Genomic DNA, 14,222 nt, shown 5'->3' with positions numbered 1-14,222 from the left:
TCCTGTAGTGTCATGGATTTGATTCTCATAGTGAGTATGATCAGTATCATAACGGTAAATATATACGTAGTTAAAAGTGTCTGCCAAGTGATGTACATAACGTTACTACTGATGCGATTAATATTTCACAACAAATAAATACTATTATGCTTAGTTTTTTTAATACTGTCATAATGTTTATTGATATAGAGGTGAACTGTTGTACACAACCTTTCCCACTAAACTAAATTGATAGCTATACATGAACAACTGATATCATTACTCTCTAGTATTCAAAAATACATTGTCATCAATTTGATTTATTTCATAGTCACTCAAACACTGTTTCTCCCCTAAAGAATCAGATGCTGGAAAGACCTTGTTAAACAACCTAAAGTATCAGCGTACCCAATAACCCAATAAGCCAACGTAAAGCGCCTCCTCCGGCACCAAGCCAGAGACATGTTCTGGTGAGGTTCACGAGGAAAGTGGAAAATCAGAGAGGAGCTGCACTGGAGGTGCCTGAGACGAATGAACTGCTGGAACATAGAAATGAGGGTCAGGAGGTCAAAGTGTGTTCGACACAGTATATGTTTTTATTTATTTTTTTTAAAGCAAATAGTAAGATAAGCAGTGAACATGAAAAAAAAACACACAAACACAGAGATAGAGAAAGCCAGAGGAGGTAGTAAAGGGACACAGAGTAAAGTCACAGTGAAAATAACAATGTAAGATTCAATCTTTATTGTAATAAATGTAAATATAGGCATTATAGAACAATTTATGAGAAATCTCATCTTGGAATTTTTATGCTGTTTGCAGTTTCAGTCATGATTCCCATAAATTCAAGCCTCTACCTGTTCAGACATGTGGTGCTGTTTGTGAAAAACACGCCGTACTTCTGCTTTGTCTCTCTATTACCGTATAATACAAACACCAGAAAGTCAACTTACTGATCCAGTCCATCACCATGACAGCAAGACTGAACAAAATTTTCCACTAAGCCTTATCTCTCTTTTTTCCTGTCTTTGCATATTGGTTTTCTTGTTTCTGAAATGGGGGGGGGGGACTATTTTCAAAAGAGCTTTTAACTGCTTGAGAAACTTCCAATGATATGCTTTCTAATTTGGATGTATACACACTGTTTCGACAAACGTGCAGAAATGTCTGATTTTAGTGTGCCAACAAAAATTTCTGGCTGTGAATTTCACCCGTCCTCCTATTTTTAAATGATTCAGTAACACTTTGATGGTATTGTGTAGATACTTCTAACATCTCTTAAATACTGAAATCTAAAGTAAAAATATTCTATTAAATCTAACATTAATCTAACCCTAGTCCTAATCTTAAAATCAACCCAAAACCTAATACTAACATTAGCCCTTTTGAGAATCACCCATGTTTCAGGTGACAATTCAACTAACATGGTAACAATGTGTGTATTTGTGGATAATCTATAGAGATTATCATAATAAAGTATATTTCCTGCACTCTGCCTTTGAATTTATGAGTTCATAAATGTCTTTAGCACAACTGAATAAAATCTATGCAGGATTATATTTATTTGTATGAAAAATAGTACAAAATGATCTACAAAAATCATTATAATCTGGAGAAATTCCCCAAAAGACTAGCAAAAAGATCATATGATGGTACAGTATTAGCTTGATTTTGTTAATTTTATTAATAGTTAACAGTAGATCTTAATTTTGGGATTTTTTGGGATTTTGGGATACTCAGATTTCATGGATTGAATTTTGGGACATACATAGTGCATTAGAGTCATTTCCTGGACATAAGCAAATCCATCAGTCCCTATTTCTGAGAAATCCCTCCAGTTTTAAAAGAATGTATAAATATATTTCTGCTTGTGTGTGTGTGTGTGTGTGCATAAATAGACATAGATATTATCTACCCAAAGTAAATGGCCCAATCGACAAATATATTCACAAGCATGTTACCCCCAAATCACCAAAATAACATGCAAGAAACCCACTAAAAGCAGCAATGACAGAAGGCTATTCAAGAGTAATTTATGGGGCCTTTATAGAGGTGTGTCAAGTTGTAGCATCCTGTACTGTTTACAACAGTGTCTCTCTGGTGTCTATGCTTTCTCTCCTTCTTAACCGTTGCCTTATTTGGTATTAGAATGATCACCAAAACCCAGCATCGTTCTTTAAAGATGTTACTGGGATGGAACCTGCTGCGGCAGGAAAATGTGGTGGAGAGTTCGCAGGCAGTGCAGGTGAATACGTGTGGTGGAAACACACACGCAGCAGCAGCAGCTTGCCCACAGTGTGCTTGGTTGATCAGCTATTAGCTGCTGCAGGATGTGTGCAACGCTCTGATCTGATGTTTAATCTGTGGGTACTGCAGTTGCAGGCAGCAGACTTCAGATGGGTGAACCATAACAAACAAACAAACAAACAAACAAACAAGTCCCTGCAATGCGTAACAAAACTAAAAATATCTGTAAATGTTAGTTTTTATCTATTTTACACTATGAAAGTTTATCCAGGAATCTGTTCTCTAACAAACTATTACCTTATACAGAAAATTCATATTCAGAACACATTTGCACTTGAGTTTTTTTTTTTGTCTCAATGCAACAATGTCAAACAAACTTTAATTGAAACAAATGACTACATTTATCATGAAAACGAACCATAATAGATTTCCATGCACATAAGAGCCATTGGCTAAACAGTGCACTGCCATAATGTTGAGACACACACCAGTTATAAGCCCTTATCTGTAAGATAAAGTTTTAGTATGGCTTGAAAAAAAAAAAAATGTAATAACGGGAAAAGTCACTTTGGAATGAATGTACTCCACATATTTAGGGATGTGCTATTGTACATGCTTCCTAATCATAGTATGCTCACTAAGATCATGCAAAATTTAGTGTGCCCTTTATTTTGCTGGTTAAAAAACTTTTCATAGACAATACATATGCAAATTCAAACTCATATATACAGACTGATGGAGACTGAACTAACAGGAGAGGAATAGCAGAAATAAACCCCTTTAGGAGGCATTTCATCTATACTGCAGTGGTCAGCCTGTCTCACGAAGCTAAAGCCAATTCACACGTTTGGGACTCGTCATGTAAAACATGAGGTGTTGACAACCTCGGTAAATAAATTAGGACAGTGGAAGTCGCTGAATTTATATTACCAATGGAAGCCGTTTTGCTGCAGAACGGTCACGAGGAGCAGTAGAGAAGATCTATGTCTGCATCCTTTGCCAAGGCGAATATGACGTAAAAGTGTAGCACAAACAGAAAAGCATGAGCGAGCAGTTCTTCAATCTCAACTATGATATCAGTTCTTCAACAAATTGAAAAACTTGTAAACATCTGGGCTATATGCACGTGTGGCACAGTATCAGTTAGCACAGCAGAACACGATAGAGAATTTGCTGAATTCTTAGCAGACTGCACCGGGTCGAGACGGAGAGTGGCACTGCCGAAACACAGCTGACGGTGGACAGAAGGCAGGTCTGGGCTGTCCATCGCACCAGCCATTTAAACCCAGAGCGCCAAAGCCATGCGAGTCTCATACACCAAGGCTGTGACGCCATCATTCAGTCGTCGTCCTCGTGAACCTGAAAAAAGCAGAGATGAACTGCTGATGAACTAATATTATAAATACTGCTGTTTTTTTTGTGTTTGCTTCTTTCTTTTTTTAAAGGGTTAACAAAGAGAAGTTTGAACTATGTGTGGCCCTTGAAATACCTGCTAGACTATAGGCTTCTCAAGGTCATGTTTATCATCAGGATCTTCATCAGAATCTGCAAAATATTGAAGCCGATTTACTTGAAGGAAGAAATAAAATGCATAACCAAACAAAAACAAACAATCTCAGTATGGTTAGAGAGAGCTGTAATCTGACATGATCTTATTTTACATAGTGTACATGCATATTAGACTAAATAAAACACAGGAATACAATATTACTTAATAGACTTAATATATATGCATTCTAGTGTAATAAAATGAAGACAGTGGGTTAATACTGAACATGAACCTGAGAAAACAGCCAAGGGCGAGGTTTTATTCTGAGCAACAGTGCCAACATTATCCTTTAATCTTCATTTTAATCTCTCTGAATGCATAGTGCACCTGGACTCTCTGGGTGGCATTTCCAGGAAACCTTTTCTGTGGTTAAACAGCTAATAATATTTGGACTCAGTCACAAAGAACATTAAAACATCTATATAACGGCAAACTAAAGAAATAGTGTGTTGCTCTTATATGAATACTGAGGGACTTTCCAGGAAGTATTTACTAACCAAAATATTATCTTGCTGTGAATAAAGCTTTGGCTTTAAACCCTTGTAATCCGTTGATGCCTGATGTTGCGCTCAGCCTTCTGATTGGTCAGGATCAAGCCCTTACCTGCCAAAGACTCTGGCGGTGAGTAGAACTGGCCATCTGACTGGACCCCTGGGTGTATCAGTGCAGCTCTCTCTGTGATATTCTGTACCGTCAGATACCCTGTAATCCAAAATGCGGACATCGGTTAGAGCGACACTCTAGACATTCTAGAGCAGTGTTCCTCAGACCAGTCCTTAGGACTGCTACACGTTCAGCTGGTCCACGTTTTTTGCTCCCTCACACTTTCAAGGGCAGCCAAACCGAGCCTTCAAACAGATCTACTGGGAGCTTGGTTGAAATAAAAACGTGGACTGGCTGGCAGACCCCAAAGACTGGGTTTAGAAACACCACACTAGAGCAAACATGAATTAAAATCAGTAAGAGAAGCCATAATTCTCAGAGATGGCGATATGATATTGTCATTTAACTTGAACAGGAAACTCACTGTTCTCGTCCATAGCTTCCTGAGGCAGGACTTTAAAGTCCAGTAGCCATGTCTCTATCCACGCCAGGATAAAAGAGATGATGGGCAGCAGATAGCCAAAAGCCCCCTGGGAGAGCAACTGCACACAGCCCAAAGAGAGCCAGACAGGGCTCACGTAACATGCTCCTGCTCCGATTTAATGATTGTCCTAAGACTTTCACAAACTACTTGTGAGCAATAACAACTTGATTGCCAGTAACAATCAACCAGACTCATTCTGTTGTTTAAAATCCAGTGTTGAATAATCCAAGCTGAGTGTTTCTAATGCCAGGACAGGTTCATGAAAAAGTAAAAAATGTAGTGCTTTTTGAACATTTTAAGGCTGTATTACAATGCAAGCATTTTACCTGTACACAGAATACATATATTAAGCTGGATGGTATTATAATGTAGACTCAAGTAATGGCTTATAATAAAGTTATTACATTCACATAAGGGAATGAAATAAAATACCTTTGATATAATAACTTTTGCAATCAAAAATGCACTGGTGATTAATGTGGTTATCTGTAAAGAAAAACAAGACAGTCCTTATTAACCTGTAAAAAATTATGATTATTCTTCGCTATGTGTCATTATCATCTAATGTTCATCAATATTCTAAATGTTGCATGCATGAGTCTATGGGACTAGTGCTGAAATCCAGTGACACTTATTCTAGATCCTTAGAAACCTTGACTACAGAACTCAAAAAATCAGCGACGCTTACACTTCAAACCTAAGACAGGGCATTACTGCCCTCTTGTGTCAACAAAAGCACACGCTGCCTATTGCAATTCTTAGGACTCGTGGGAGTGAACGTACCGCGATGGCCCACCAGTGACGCAGTCGGCACACTGCATATGCCAGTATCAAAACTGCAAAACGGAACATGGCCAACACCTAAACAGTGAGAAAAGAATATCAGCCCAAAAGACTAAATATATCTGAGCAATGATTCATGTGTACCATTAGACCTGGGGGTGAATTTTGGAACTTACTGATAACGTTCAATATTTAAAACATCATGATGGTATTATTACACAAAAATAAGAATACTTATAAAACGTAGCAAGAGCTGGCATCAGGGCATCAGAGTAAATATAGCATGCATTTTCTTTCTTTGGCTTTGACCACAGAGAATACACGGTACTTACAAAAATGTCAAAAAAGGATTTGTGGTAGTCATATTCTAACACCTCCTTTTTCAGTTGGTCTTGGATTCCTCCATTAACCTGAGACAAGGAAAGATATAGAAGATATTTAATCATATATCAATGCAGAAATACAAAGGTTACAAACATCTAGAACTTGTTCATTCTTTAAAGGTCCTTGCAGGACTTGCTGTACAGGTATTTATGAGAGAAAGTTTAAATCAAACACCACAGAACAAGGAACACAAATACACCAAAAATTAAGGAACTCTCAAAGCATCAATGCTCTGTGCCTATAAGCTCAGAGACAGTCCTGAAGAAGCCTTTGCTCTGATACAGCAATCTCTGACTCAGTCCTTTAGTGAGATACTTGAGATTGGGGGAGACTGTGATATGCAACACCCAACCTACATTGAGCTCAATGATCCACAGAAGAGTGATAAACAGAAGGTCAAAGGTCACAAACAGACAGAAAGTCCTTCTGACGTCAGAGATGCATTTCTTCTCCAGTCCTTCGTAGGATTCAACACGGGCAGACAAGGGGGTGGAGTTAATGGAACCCAAACCCCTTAACATGGCCCTGGAGTCCACACTGCTGCACTGGCTCGCCATGACAAGTCAGCCACGCCCACTGCTTCCTCTCAGCACTCAGTGTGTGCAGGGCTCAGCAACCATGTCTGATCACACTGAAACAGAAGAGGCAAAACAGGACTGAGAACTTTCACACAGCTGGGGAAAAACCAGAATAATGTCTGATAGTTTTAGAGTGCCAATATGAAGCTGAGAGGATTACGGTTGAATTTTGGGGGTAACGGGACAACTAAGCAATGCAAACGTGACAGTGTTTGCAAAATTATAAAGCCTTTAACACTTCAGTGTTAAAGTTCAAATTTTAAACCATCTTGCATTTGTGATTAAATCAGAGACTTTTTTGGTAAAACCAAGTTTTGCTTCTTTTTTTTTGGTAAAACCAAGCTTTGCTTTTACCATTATCAAATACTACAGTTGCACAACATAGGAACTGCTACATTCCATATTATACAACATTATTTGAAGTGGGGTTTGTCATAGACGTAAATAAGGCTACACCACAAGCTTAAGCATGATCATTTCAGCTGGTTAGGAACGACACCATGCAAAGCACATTATTGTATGTCTGTTACAGCCCAGAACAAGAAAACGTGTCTTAAGTACTTCTCCATATTAACATACATTTCAGGAACACCATCTGCAATGACTATAGTAGAACTGCCTCCAGCTGGCAGAGGTCTATGTCCAAACATACATGTGACCACTGAAAAGCACAACATACTCAACGGGTGGATCCAAAACGTGAGACACTTTTACCGATATTTACAATGCATGAAGAAAATTAAATAAAAGTTACATAGCAGGTATTTTGCTTTTATCGCGGTATAATTACCATAGCGAATCCTTATCTGGTCCTTATCAGTATCAAGGAAGTAAAACTGGCTTGTTAGCATTTCACTGACTTAGCAAAAATTCAGATAATAGAGCAGGTTCCGCATAGTTTTTGCCATTTAATCTACAGAATACAGGAACGTTTTTAATCATTTGTTTAGAAAAATCGCCAGGAACCATACGGGTCCATACGGGAACCATTTAGTTTTAAATAGCCATGCTATTTTAAGTTGCAGTCAGACAAGGATATAGCTAGCCAATTAATTTACTGACTTGTAAAATATTGTAGTTTCTTAAACAACGTCTAATGGTTGACTACATTAACACAAAAGAATGGACGGTGTGCGGTGCCGTGAAGGCATAATTACGATGTAAAGTCATAATCCATAAATTAAGATGTCTGTTGTAATAAGATTAAGAGAGCTAACCAGCCACGGTCTGGAAACACAAAGTTTACCATTCATCAGCATTTTAGCTAGCGGCTAACAGCTAGCGGCTAGCAATCATAGCCTATTGGCTTTAAATAGCCACCACAGTTAGCTACCTAATGACAACAAATGGTGTTTGGTAGCTATACAGGTTAGCCAACGCTACATATCCTGGTCTATCATAACCAAAGGTACATGCTAATCTGGCGTTTGTGTGATATGGTAGCACAGCGAGCTAGCTAAGATAAAATACAATAAGATAAACTAAGATAGCCGAGTTATTTAAGACTCATTTAGAAGAGTCACGAACAAGAAGCTGACCAAGACAGCTGTTAGCAAGTTAGAATAACAAACAGATCTAGGATAAATAACCAGGCTCAGGTTAGCCATTACGAGCTGCTGTCTCGGCGCGTTCCTGAGCAATACGTGCGTCTTGATTTCACAATGCGACATGGCGTAGTTACTCAGATAAATATTGATATGTATATTGATAAATTGGTAGCTAGGTTGGCGTACTCACCTTGGGTCACAGAGCAGCTAGGACCAGCTAACCGCCTCTAAACCTGCTATACGTATGAAAGGCTCAGGTAAACCAGCTACCTGGGTCGCGAAAATAGCGATATTTCTAGCTAGCTAAGCCGGTACAACCCGACCGAATATTTGTCTTAAGTACTGGTCTTTTGCACGTTTATCATTTATTTTTGCACTGGTTTAAAGACGCCTTGATGGAAGAGAAGCTGGTCCTAAAATCGCACGAAAAACCGAACTTCTTTTGCCAGCACGCTGAGGACAGGCTGTGGCGTCATCGTGTTTTGGAAACTGGAATTGTGGGACGTGTTGTTCCCGTAGGCTCGGCACATGCAGAATGCAAAACATGCAGACGCAGCATTTTTCTTCAAATGCAAATTAAAGAATCAACCATTCTTAGTACATTTATTTTTATTTGCTTTTGGTTTCAGTGTGTCATGAATAGCTTTGCATTGCAAAACAGCAACAAAAAAAAGTAGTCATACAGGATGACTGTAGTGCATAACAAAACAGTGAACCTAATGGACATCAGTAGAAAACATATCTAAAAGTGCATAGATGACAAAATCATTCATTTTTTGTGCTTTGAACTATGACCAAAGTGTGCTTTTAGGTAAGAATTTGATACACATCATTTATTATGTACTACTTACTAAATAAAATTTAGTACATTAGAAATGATGTAGCTACTATACATACTGTCACATTCATTATGGTATACTCCTTTTTGGTGCCAGGAACAGCTTATGTGTTCATTTCACATATATACTTCCACAGTAATCAACATGTAAATCACTCTGGATAAGAGCATCTGCCAAATGCTTTAAATGTATGTATGTAAGTTTCTTGCTGCAAAGCTACCATATAAGTAGATATGTCTACACAACATTGAAATATTAGCCTCTTGAAGTTATACTTTGTATATTCCATATCCATCTTCACCCTTGCAGAGTGCCAAAAAACTATATTATTTTGTGTTAGGAAGCAGACTCAGCACTCAGAGAACATAAGTTCAGGTGTAGCTGAAAGGCAGGTGCTTGGAGGGTTGAAAACCCCAGGGTCACCGATACCAAGCTCCAGGTCAAAGAAGCGTGTAGAGGTGGTCACACTGCTGTTCTTGGTGTAAGTCTCTTGCACAGGGTAGCAGTCCTTCAGGGTGTACACCCCCACCCAGTTCTCATCTGTGAAGGAGATACAGACCAGAGTGGTCATTTCCGGCATGGTGCATACTCATAGATATTACATGGCATACAATTCTTCACCTTCCGTGTCAATATTGGCTGTTGCTAAAAAGGACTTGATACACAGCAATGACATGCAGGAATGCTGATACCTTTTATTGGCAAGCACTTACTTTTACGAGCTGGTTTTCTGTCTGACCACTCTTGAACCTCAATCATGTCTCCAGGCCCACCAATGAAATACTGATCTTCAAATGTGGAGTTCAATGGGATGTCGTATGGATCCCAAACGTCAGTCAAATTAAGTTTAGCACACTTCTTGGTAACTTGCTCAATCTGGAAAAGCACTCCACTATTAAACAGGTAGATGTATTCAAAGTACCTGGGGGAGTTTAGACAGTAGTAATTACATTATGCAGCAATAGGGTTATCTTAACTAAGAATTATGCAAGAACATATGTACAGTTCTACCAGCTTCTATTCCAACAGCTTCTATTTTAGTGTAGCCCATATTTTTCTGCAATTTCACGGAATTTAAAGGAATACAAATACGTAACGCTTAATACTGTCAGCAGACTGAAGTGCGGAAGAGTCTAACTCTTTAGATACGACACGTTATTTGACTTCTTATTGCACACAACCGGCTTAGCTGGCGTTGCGGCCCCTCTTATTTTACGCATTACGGAACAGAAATAACTTTATTCGAACAGAGCGGCCTGGTCAAATAACTGACAATAATGTTTGCGTTTCTCCAAATAAACGAAACAGGATTATAAATTGCTTATATACTTCAGTCACTTCTTAAGCGTCCACTCCTTTAAAATATTTCATAATTTCTGACTACGTAATTCTCGAAAATGTAACAAGATTAGGCCATTTACTTCTTGCAAGGTACGTGTCCCCGCTTCTCCTCCAACACTCGTATTCGTTTATTCTGGGCATCATAGGAGACCGCCGCCCGTGAATTCCTCCCTGTACTATGGTCGTATTCAACGGTCCGTCCTTCCCATTGTAACGGGGCTGGACAGGGCTGCGTCTGGACAAGGACTGGCGACGGCCGGCCGGGCTGGATTACCATCGTTGACACGCAGTATGCGAGCGAAAACATAACAAAACTGGACATTGTGTTTAGTTAGTACTCCAAACGAATGCCGATAAAGTGCGTGCTGCTCTGCACTGCGGTCAGAAAAAGTGCGTGTTCCAGGTCAAATTAAAAGGCCTGGTACAACACCGTATGTGATGCAAGGTGGAATAATGTTGACTCTGATTGGTTGAACTGCATGGAACACCATAGGCTCAAGAAGATACGCGGCTGCCTACCAGCCATATAACCTTTTATTGGTCTTTTGTTATAAATGATAAATAAATGACAAATTATTATGTTTACAGTATGTAAATTGAGAAATCAGCGATGGAGAATTACAGAGTAGCCGGGGCTTGGCGGTAATTACTCCACTACTGTACCAGTAATCCCTTTTCTTTGAGTATATGCGCTTAACCTGGTTATTTCCTCCTTTAAATTTTACCCCACAGAACTTAAGTGGATCCTACCTTTGGTTCTAACACCTTACTTTGGTGTTAATAACATTTGCGTATTGACATTTCAGTGACTTGAGAAGCCATCAATGATTACATTTGATTTTATTAATTAAGTAAAATTAACTGCATTTATTTGAAAGAAAAAAAGAATCCTCACATATAGATAAGACAAAGAAATTCATCCGCAAACTGTTATGGATAATTATGCTATGGAAAATATTACTTTAGACTATTCGTTTAGATTAGTTTTTTTTAATAGCTTAAATAAATTTTACTTCAAGTAGTTTTAATAGTTTAACTCAAGTGCCGTTTTTGAATGCATGACTTTTATTCTTTAACATGATAAACTTAGATTAAATTCTAGCAATGTCTAACAACCTAATTGATCGTGAAGCTAGCAGGGCATAGCTAAACTTTATTTTTCTTTTCATTTCCTTTCATTTTAATTAGGCCATTTCCGAAACGTGAAAGGTTGTAGGAACAAATGTAACGCCAATGGGCTCTACAGTAAGCTGCAATAAAGCGACAAACATCCAGAAGAAGACCGCTATTGAGATTTTCCTGCGGTTAAAAGAAAATAACCCGTCTCGGCCCAAAAATTTATTTATATATATATATATTTATATATATATATATATATATATATATATATATATATATATATATATATATATATATATATATATATATATATATATATATAGATCGGATCTATCAGTTTACTATGCGATAAATTTAGCAAAACGGCTTGTTTACCAGTTTCGAAGACATATCCCTCCCATGCGATAGGTGGCGAAACTTTTATTCTTTTTCGATTTTGATACAAGCGCTTTGTCTTTGTTATTTCTATAGAGTTGTCATCTAAAATATGGCGGCACAGCAACGTGGGGTGTCGCACTCCAACTTAGAAGAAATAACTATCGGACAAATGTCTGCATCGAGTGAAGATGAAGGGCCCGAGGAAGTCGCTTTTGATGCCTCGAAGACTGTCGCACTCAAGAGCATGAAGGATGCATTAGAGTCGGTCAAAAGGTATTCACCTCTGGTAAACGTTCGCCGTCTCGTTGCTAACTCATTAGCATGGCAAGGCGAGTTTATTATCTATGTTTGTCATCAGGGGAAAGGAGCAGCTGAAGGAGAAGAGAAGGAAAAGACAGCTGTTTTTCCAAAAACAAAAGGTACGGAGCTTTGCATGGCAAGCTGTTACATGCTTCTTTCGCTGGTGGATTTATTAAGTCAACTAACCTAACATGGAAGGAATTCTGGTGGTATATGAAATCAGACTTTTCGCTTCATTTCTCACACAATAATGTTTTTAAGGAAAACATTTTAATGTTTTTAAGGAAAAGCGACTTCCACAAACGCTTTTAGAAGAACTTGAAACGGTGCCTCAGAAGTAGGTGTCTCTCTGTGATACAAAATATGTTTACGTACCACATACATTTATACACATATCTAACTCTTGTTTAACTGCTCATTAGACAACCGAAGCCTTCAGATGAAAAAGGTAAAACTCCTTTCAGTTTAACACATTTTCTGGCTGTCTTTCTTTGGGATCTTAATGTATTGGCTAGTTGGGTTGTACATTTTATTGATTTGTTGTGTTCTGTTTGTTTATGTTTATATATAATGCCTTGTCTCCTTCTGTAGATGAGGAGGACACAGAGAAGAAAGCAGAGGTGAAAAAGCCAGCCAGAGTGTCTAAAAGGTAGAATCATGTTTTCTGATGAACTATTTGACTATTAATGTGTGGATTCACAAAGATGGCTAAGTGTTGAAACTGAATCAAATTGCCAGTTATGTTAGGGGTTGGGTTTTAATAACTGTGGCAATATCACATGACTAAGGCAATTCTTACTTAACCTTCATATCCTGTTACTCACATTAGCTCGAGCGTGAAAGTGACTGCTCACATCACTGCTTGGGTGTAAATACTAACTGCAAATGTAATTTACGGTACCATCCTGTGGCTGGCTCTAGTTTGCAAGGCAACTGCAGTGTGATGTGGGTAAAGGATAGATCCACTGCCTACTCCCTGCAGCAGTCAGCAATGGACTTTGTTCATGCACGTCTCTATGGACCAGGAACGCAGAGAACAACCAGTAAGAACACAACTGCCTGTCAGTTACAACCACTATGCATTTGTTTTAATGTGGCTAAAATAACTTCTCTGCTGCATAGCACAACACAATGCATTTGACCATTGCCAATGTGAATGTTGTTCACCAATGCAATGTCTTTCAGATGCTCAGGTTCTATCCCTTGAGAGGAAACGGGGTCTCAATCAAGGAGCAGCTGTACAATTTGTGAATAAGAAATTGGGTGAGTTTAATTGTGGCTTAGGAAGCACTCCCCTTCTAAAAAACGATCAGTCGTGAGTTAAAAGCGTGACGGTCGCTGTGTCCTCTCAGGAGCTGAACAGAAAGCCAAGGCAGAGAGGACCAACAAGAGGTTCATTCGCAAGCAGAAGCTGATTCCCAGCTGAGAGCCGCAGTGTAGTTATGGGCATGTAGAGGTGACAGCAGCACGACGTCAGCCTGTCTCGCCTGCTGCTCAGTTCAGCACATCTGTAGATGGAGGTCTGCAGACAAGCGAGTCAGAGCTGCCACAGAGCCAATGTGGACAAAGAAACTCTTGGAATTGGTGTTTTTTTTTTTTTTAATTTGAGGCTAAGTGAAAGCCTTGCTGATCTTGGAGAGCACAAAACTGGGGGAAAAAAGTTTCAAAATGTGTCCCTCTGTAACATGAAACTGGCTCTAAGACTCAAAGTTGAGTTGCTTTGGTTACGAGTCACCCATCCTATCCCAGTTCAGTTGTTCATGTGTCTGCCGACAGATGCTAAATGTATTTAAGTAATGTATGTTCACTTTACATTATGTATGGAAAAAATAAATGACATTGTTTCATAGTGAATCTGAATACCTGGTATGAATATTTTGTGACAACTGAATTCATGGCGTTGGAACAGTTGTCAGTAACAATAGATTTAATGTGTGCAGCCCATAATGGTATTTACAATTCAGCATGACATCTGCTCCAGTGGAAGTGGTACTTGTGGAGGTTACTGTGTAATAATTACAAAATTACCCAGAAACAGCCTTTGTCGTAACATGCATCCACATTAAAATTGGTCCACAACCAGTGACATGC

General features: G+C 38.7%; 3 protein-coding genes across 5 annotated transcripts; 1 reads left to right on the top strand and 2 right to left on the bottom strand.

Annotated features, from left to right (window-relative positions):
* Positions 1 to 552: 552 nt before the first annotated feature.
* stard3nl (STARD3 N-terminal like) lies at positions 553 to 8,639 on the bottom strand. 3 transcript variants are annotated; one of them, XM_081703550.1, is made up of 10 exons: positions 7,398 to 8,243; positions 7,187 to 7,268; positions 6,386 to 6,660; positions 5,978 to 6,055; positions 5,646 to 5,723; positions 5,295 to 5,348; positions 4,803 to 4,920; positions 4,379 to 4,477; positions 3,716 to 3,771; positions 553 to 3,585 (listed from the first exon to the last, which is right to left on the bottom strand). In XM_081703550.1, exons 3-9 carry the CDS (start codon positions 6,584 to 6,586, stop codon positions 3,719 to 3,721), a joined length of 681 nt encoding a protein of 226 aa, XP_081559676.1. In that variant the 5' UTR covers positions 6,587 to 6,660; positions 7,187 to 7,268; positions 7,398 to 8,243; the 3' UTR covers positions 553 to 3,585; positions 3,716 to 3,718. The 3 variants fall into 3 exon arrangements, with proteins under 3 accessions (XP_081559676.1, XP_026883810.1, XP_026883811.1); XM_027028009.3 differs by lacking the exons at positions 7,187 to 7,268; positions 7,398 to 8,243 and adding an exon at positions 8,345 to 8,639; XM_027028010.3 differs by lacking the exon at positions 7,187 to 7,268.
* Positions 8,640 to 8,745: 106 nt separating this feature from the next.
* On the bottom strand, positions 8,746 to 11,561 carry epdr1 (ependymin related 1). The gene is made up of 3 exons (XM_027028011.3): positions 10,415 to 11,561; positions 9,707 to 9,915; positions 8,746 to 9,533 (listed from the first exon to the last, which is right to left on the bottom strand). The coding sequence occupies exons 1-3, from the start codon at positions 10,654 to 10,656 to the stop codon at positions 9,343 to 9,345; spliced, it is 642 nt and encodes a 213-aa protein (XP_026883812.2). The 5' UTR covers positions 10,657 to 11,561; the 3' UTR covers positions 8,746 to 9,342.
* A 257-nt stretch (positions 11,562 to 11,818) lies between these two features.
* nol7 (nucleolar protein 7) lies at positions 11,819 to 13,985 on the top strand. Its single transcript, XM_027027995.3, has 8 exons — positions 11,819 to 12,104; positions 12,190 to 12,250; positions 12,416 to 12,468; positions 12,554 to 12,579; positions 12,723 to 12,780; positions 13,053 to 13,174; positions 13,317 to 13,394; positions 13,484 to 13,985. The coding sequence occupies exons 1-8, from the start codon at positions 11,941 to 11,943 to the stop codon at positions 13,555 to 13,557; spliced, it is 636 nt and encodes a 211-aa protein (XP_026883796.1). The 5' UTR covers positions 11,819 to 11,940; the 3' UTR covers positions 13,558 to 13,985.
* Positions 13,986 to 14,222: the final 237 nt, after the last annotated feature.

The sequence above is a fragment of the Electrophorus electricus genome, chromosome 20, assembly GCF_041902795.1.
Source record: "Electrophorus electricus isolate QZ-2024a chromosome 20, ASM4190279v1, whole genome shotgun sequence".
Taxonomy (NCBI): Eukaryota; Metazoa; Chordata; class Actinopteri; order Gymnotiformes; family Gymnotidae; genus Electrophorus; species Electrophorus electricus.
The sequence above is the reverse complement of the archived record's forward strand: the minus strand, read 5'-3'. Positions and strand labels throughout refer to the sequence as shown.

Coding starts and splice junctions, on each gene's coding strand:
- stard3nl (XM_027028009.3), bottom strand. CDS start 6,586: ATGGCGAGCCAGTGCAGCAGTGTGGACTCCAGGGCCATGTTAAGGGGT. Junction 6,056..6,385: donor TGTGGATCATTGAGCTCAAT/GTAGGTTGGGTG, acceptor TCCTTGTCTCAG/GTTAATGGAGGAATCCAAGA. Junction 3,772..4,378: donor ACCGCCAGAGTCTTTGGCAG/GTAAGGGCTTGA, acceptor AATATTTTGCAG/ATTCTGATGAAGATCCTGAT.
- epdr1 (XM_027028011.3), bottom strand. CDS start 10,656: ATGTCCAGTTTTGTTATGTTTTCGCTCGCATACTGCGTGTCAACGATG. Junction 9,916..10,414: donor GGACACGTACCTTGCAAGAA/GTAAATGGCCTA, acceptor AAACTCCCCCAG/GTACTTTGAATACATCTACC. Junction 9,534..9,706: donor CAGAAAACCAGCTCGTAAAA/GTAAGTGCTTGC, acceptor TCTCCTTCACAG/ATGAGAACTGGGTGGGGGTG.
- nol7 (XM_027027995.3), top strand. CDS start 11,941: ATGGCGGCACAGCAACGTGGGGTGTCGCACTCCAACTTAGAAGAAATA. Junction 12,251..12,415: donor TGTTTTTCCAAAAACAAAAG/GTACGGAGCTTT, acceptor AATGTTTTTAAG/GAAAAGCGACTTCCACAAAC. Junction 13,175..13,316: donor AGGAACGCAGAGAACAACCA/GTAAGAACACAA, acceptor AATGTCTTTCAG/ATGCTCAGGTTCTATCCCTT.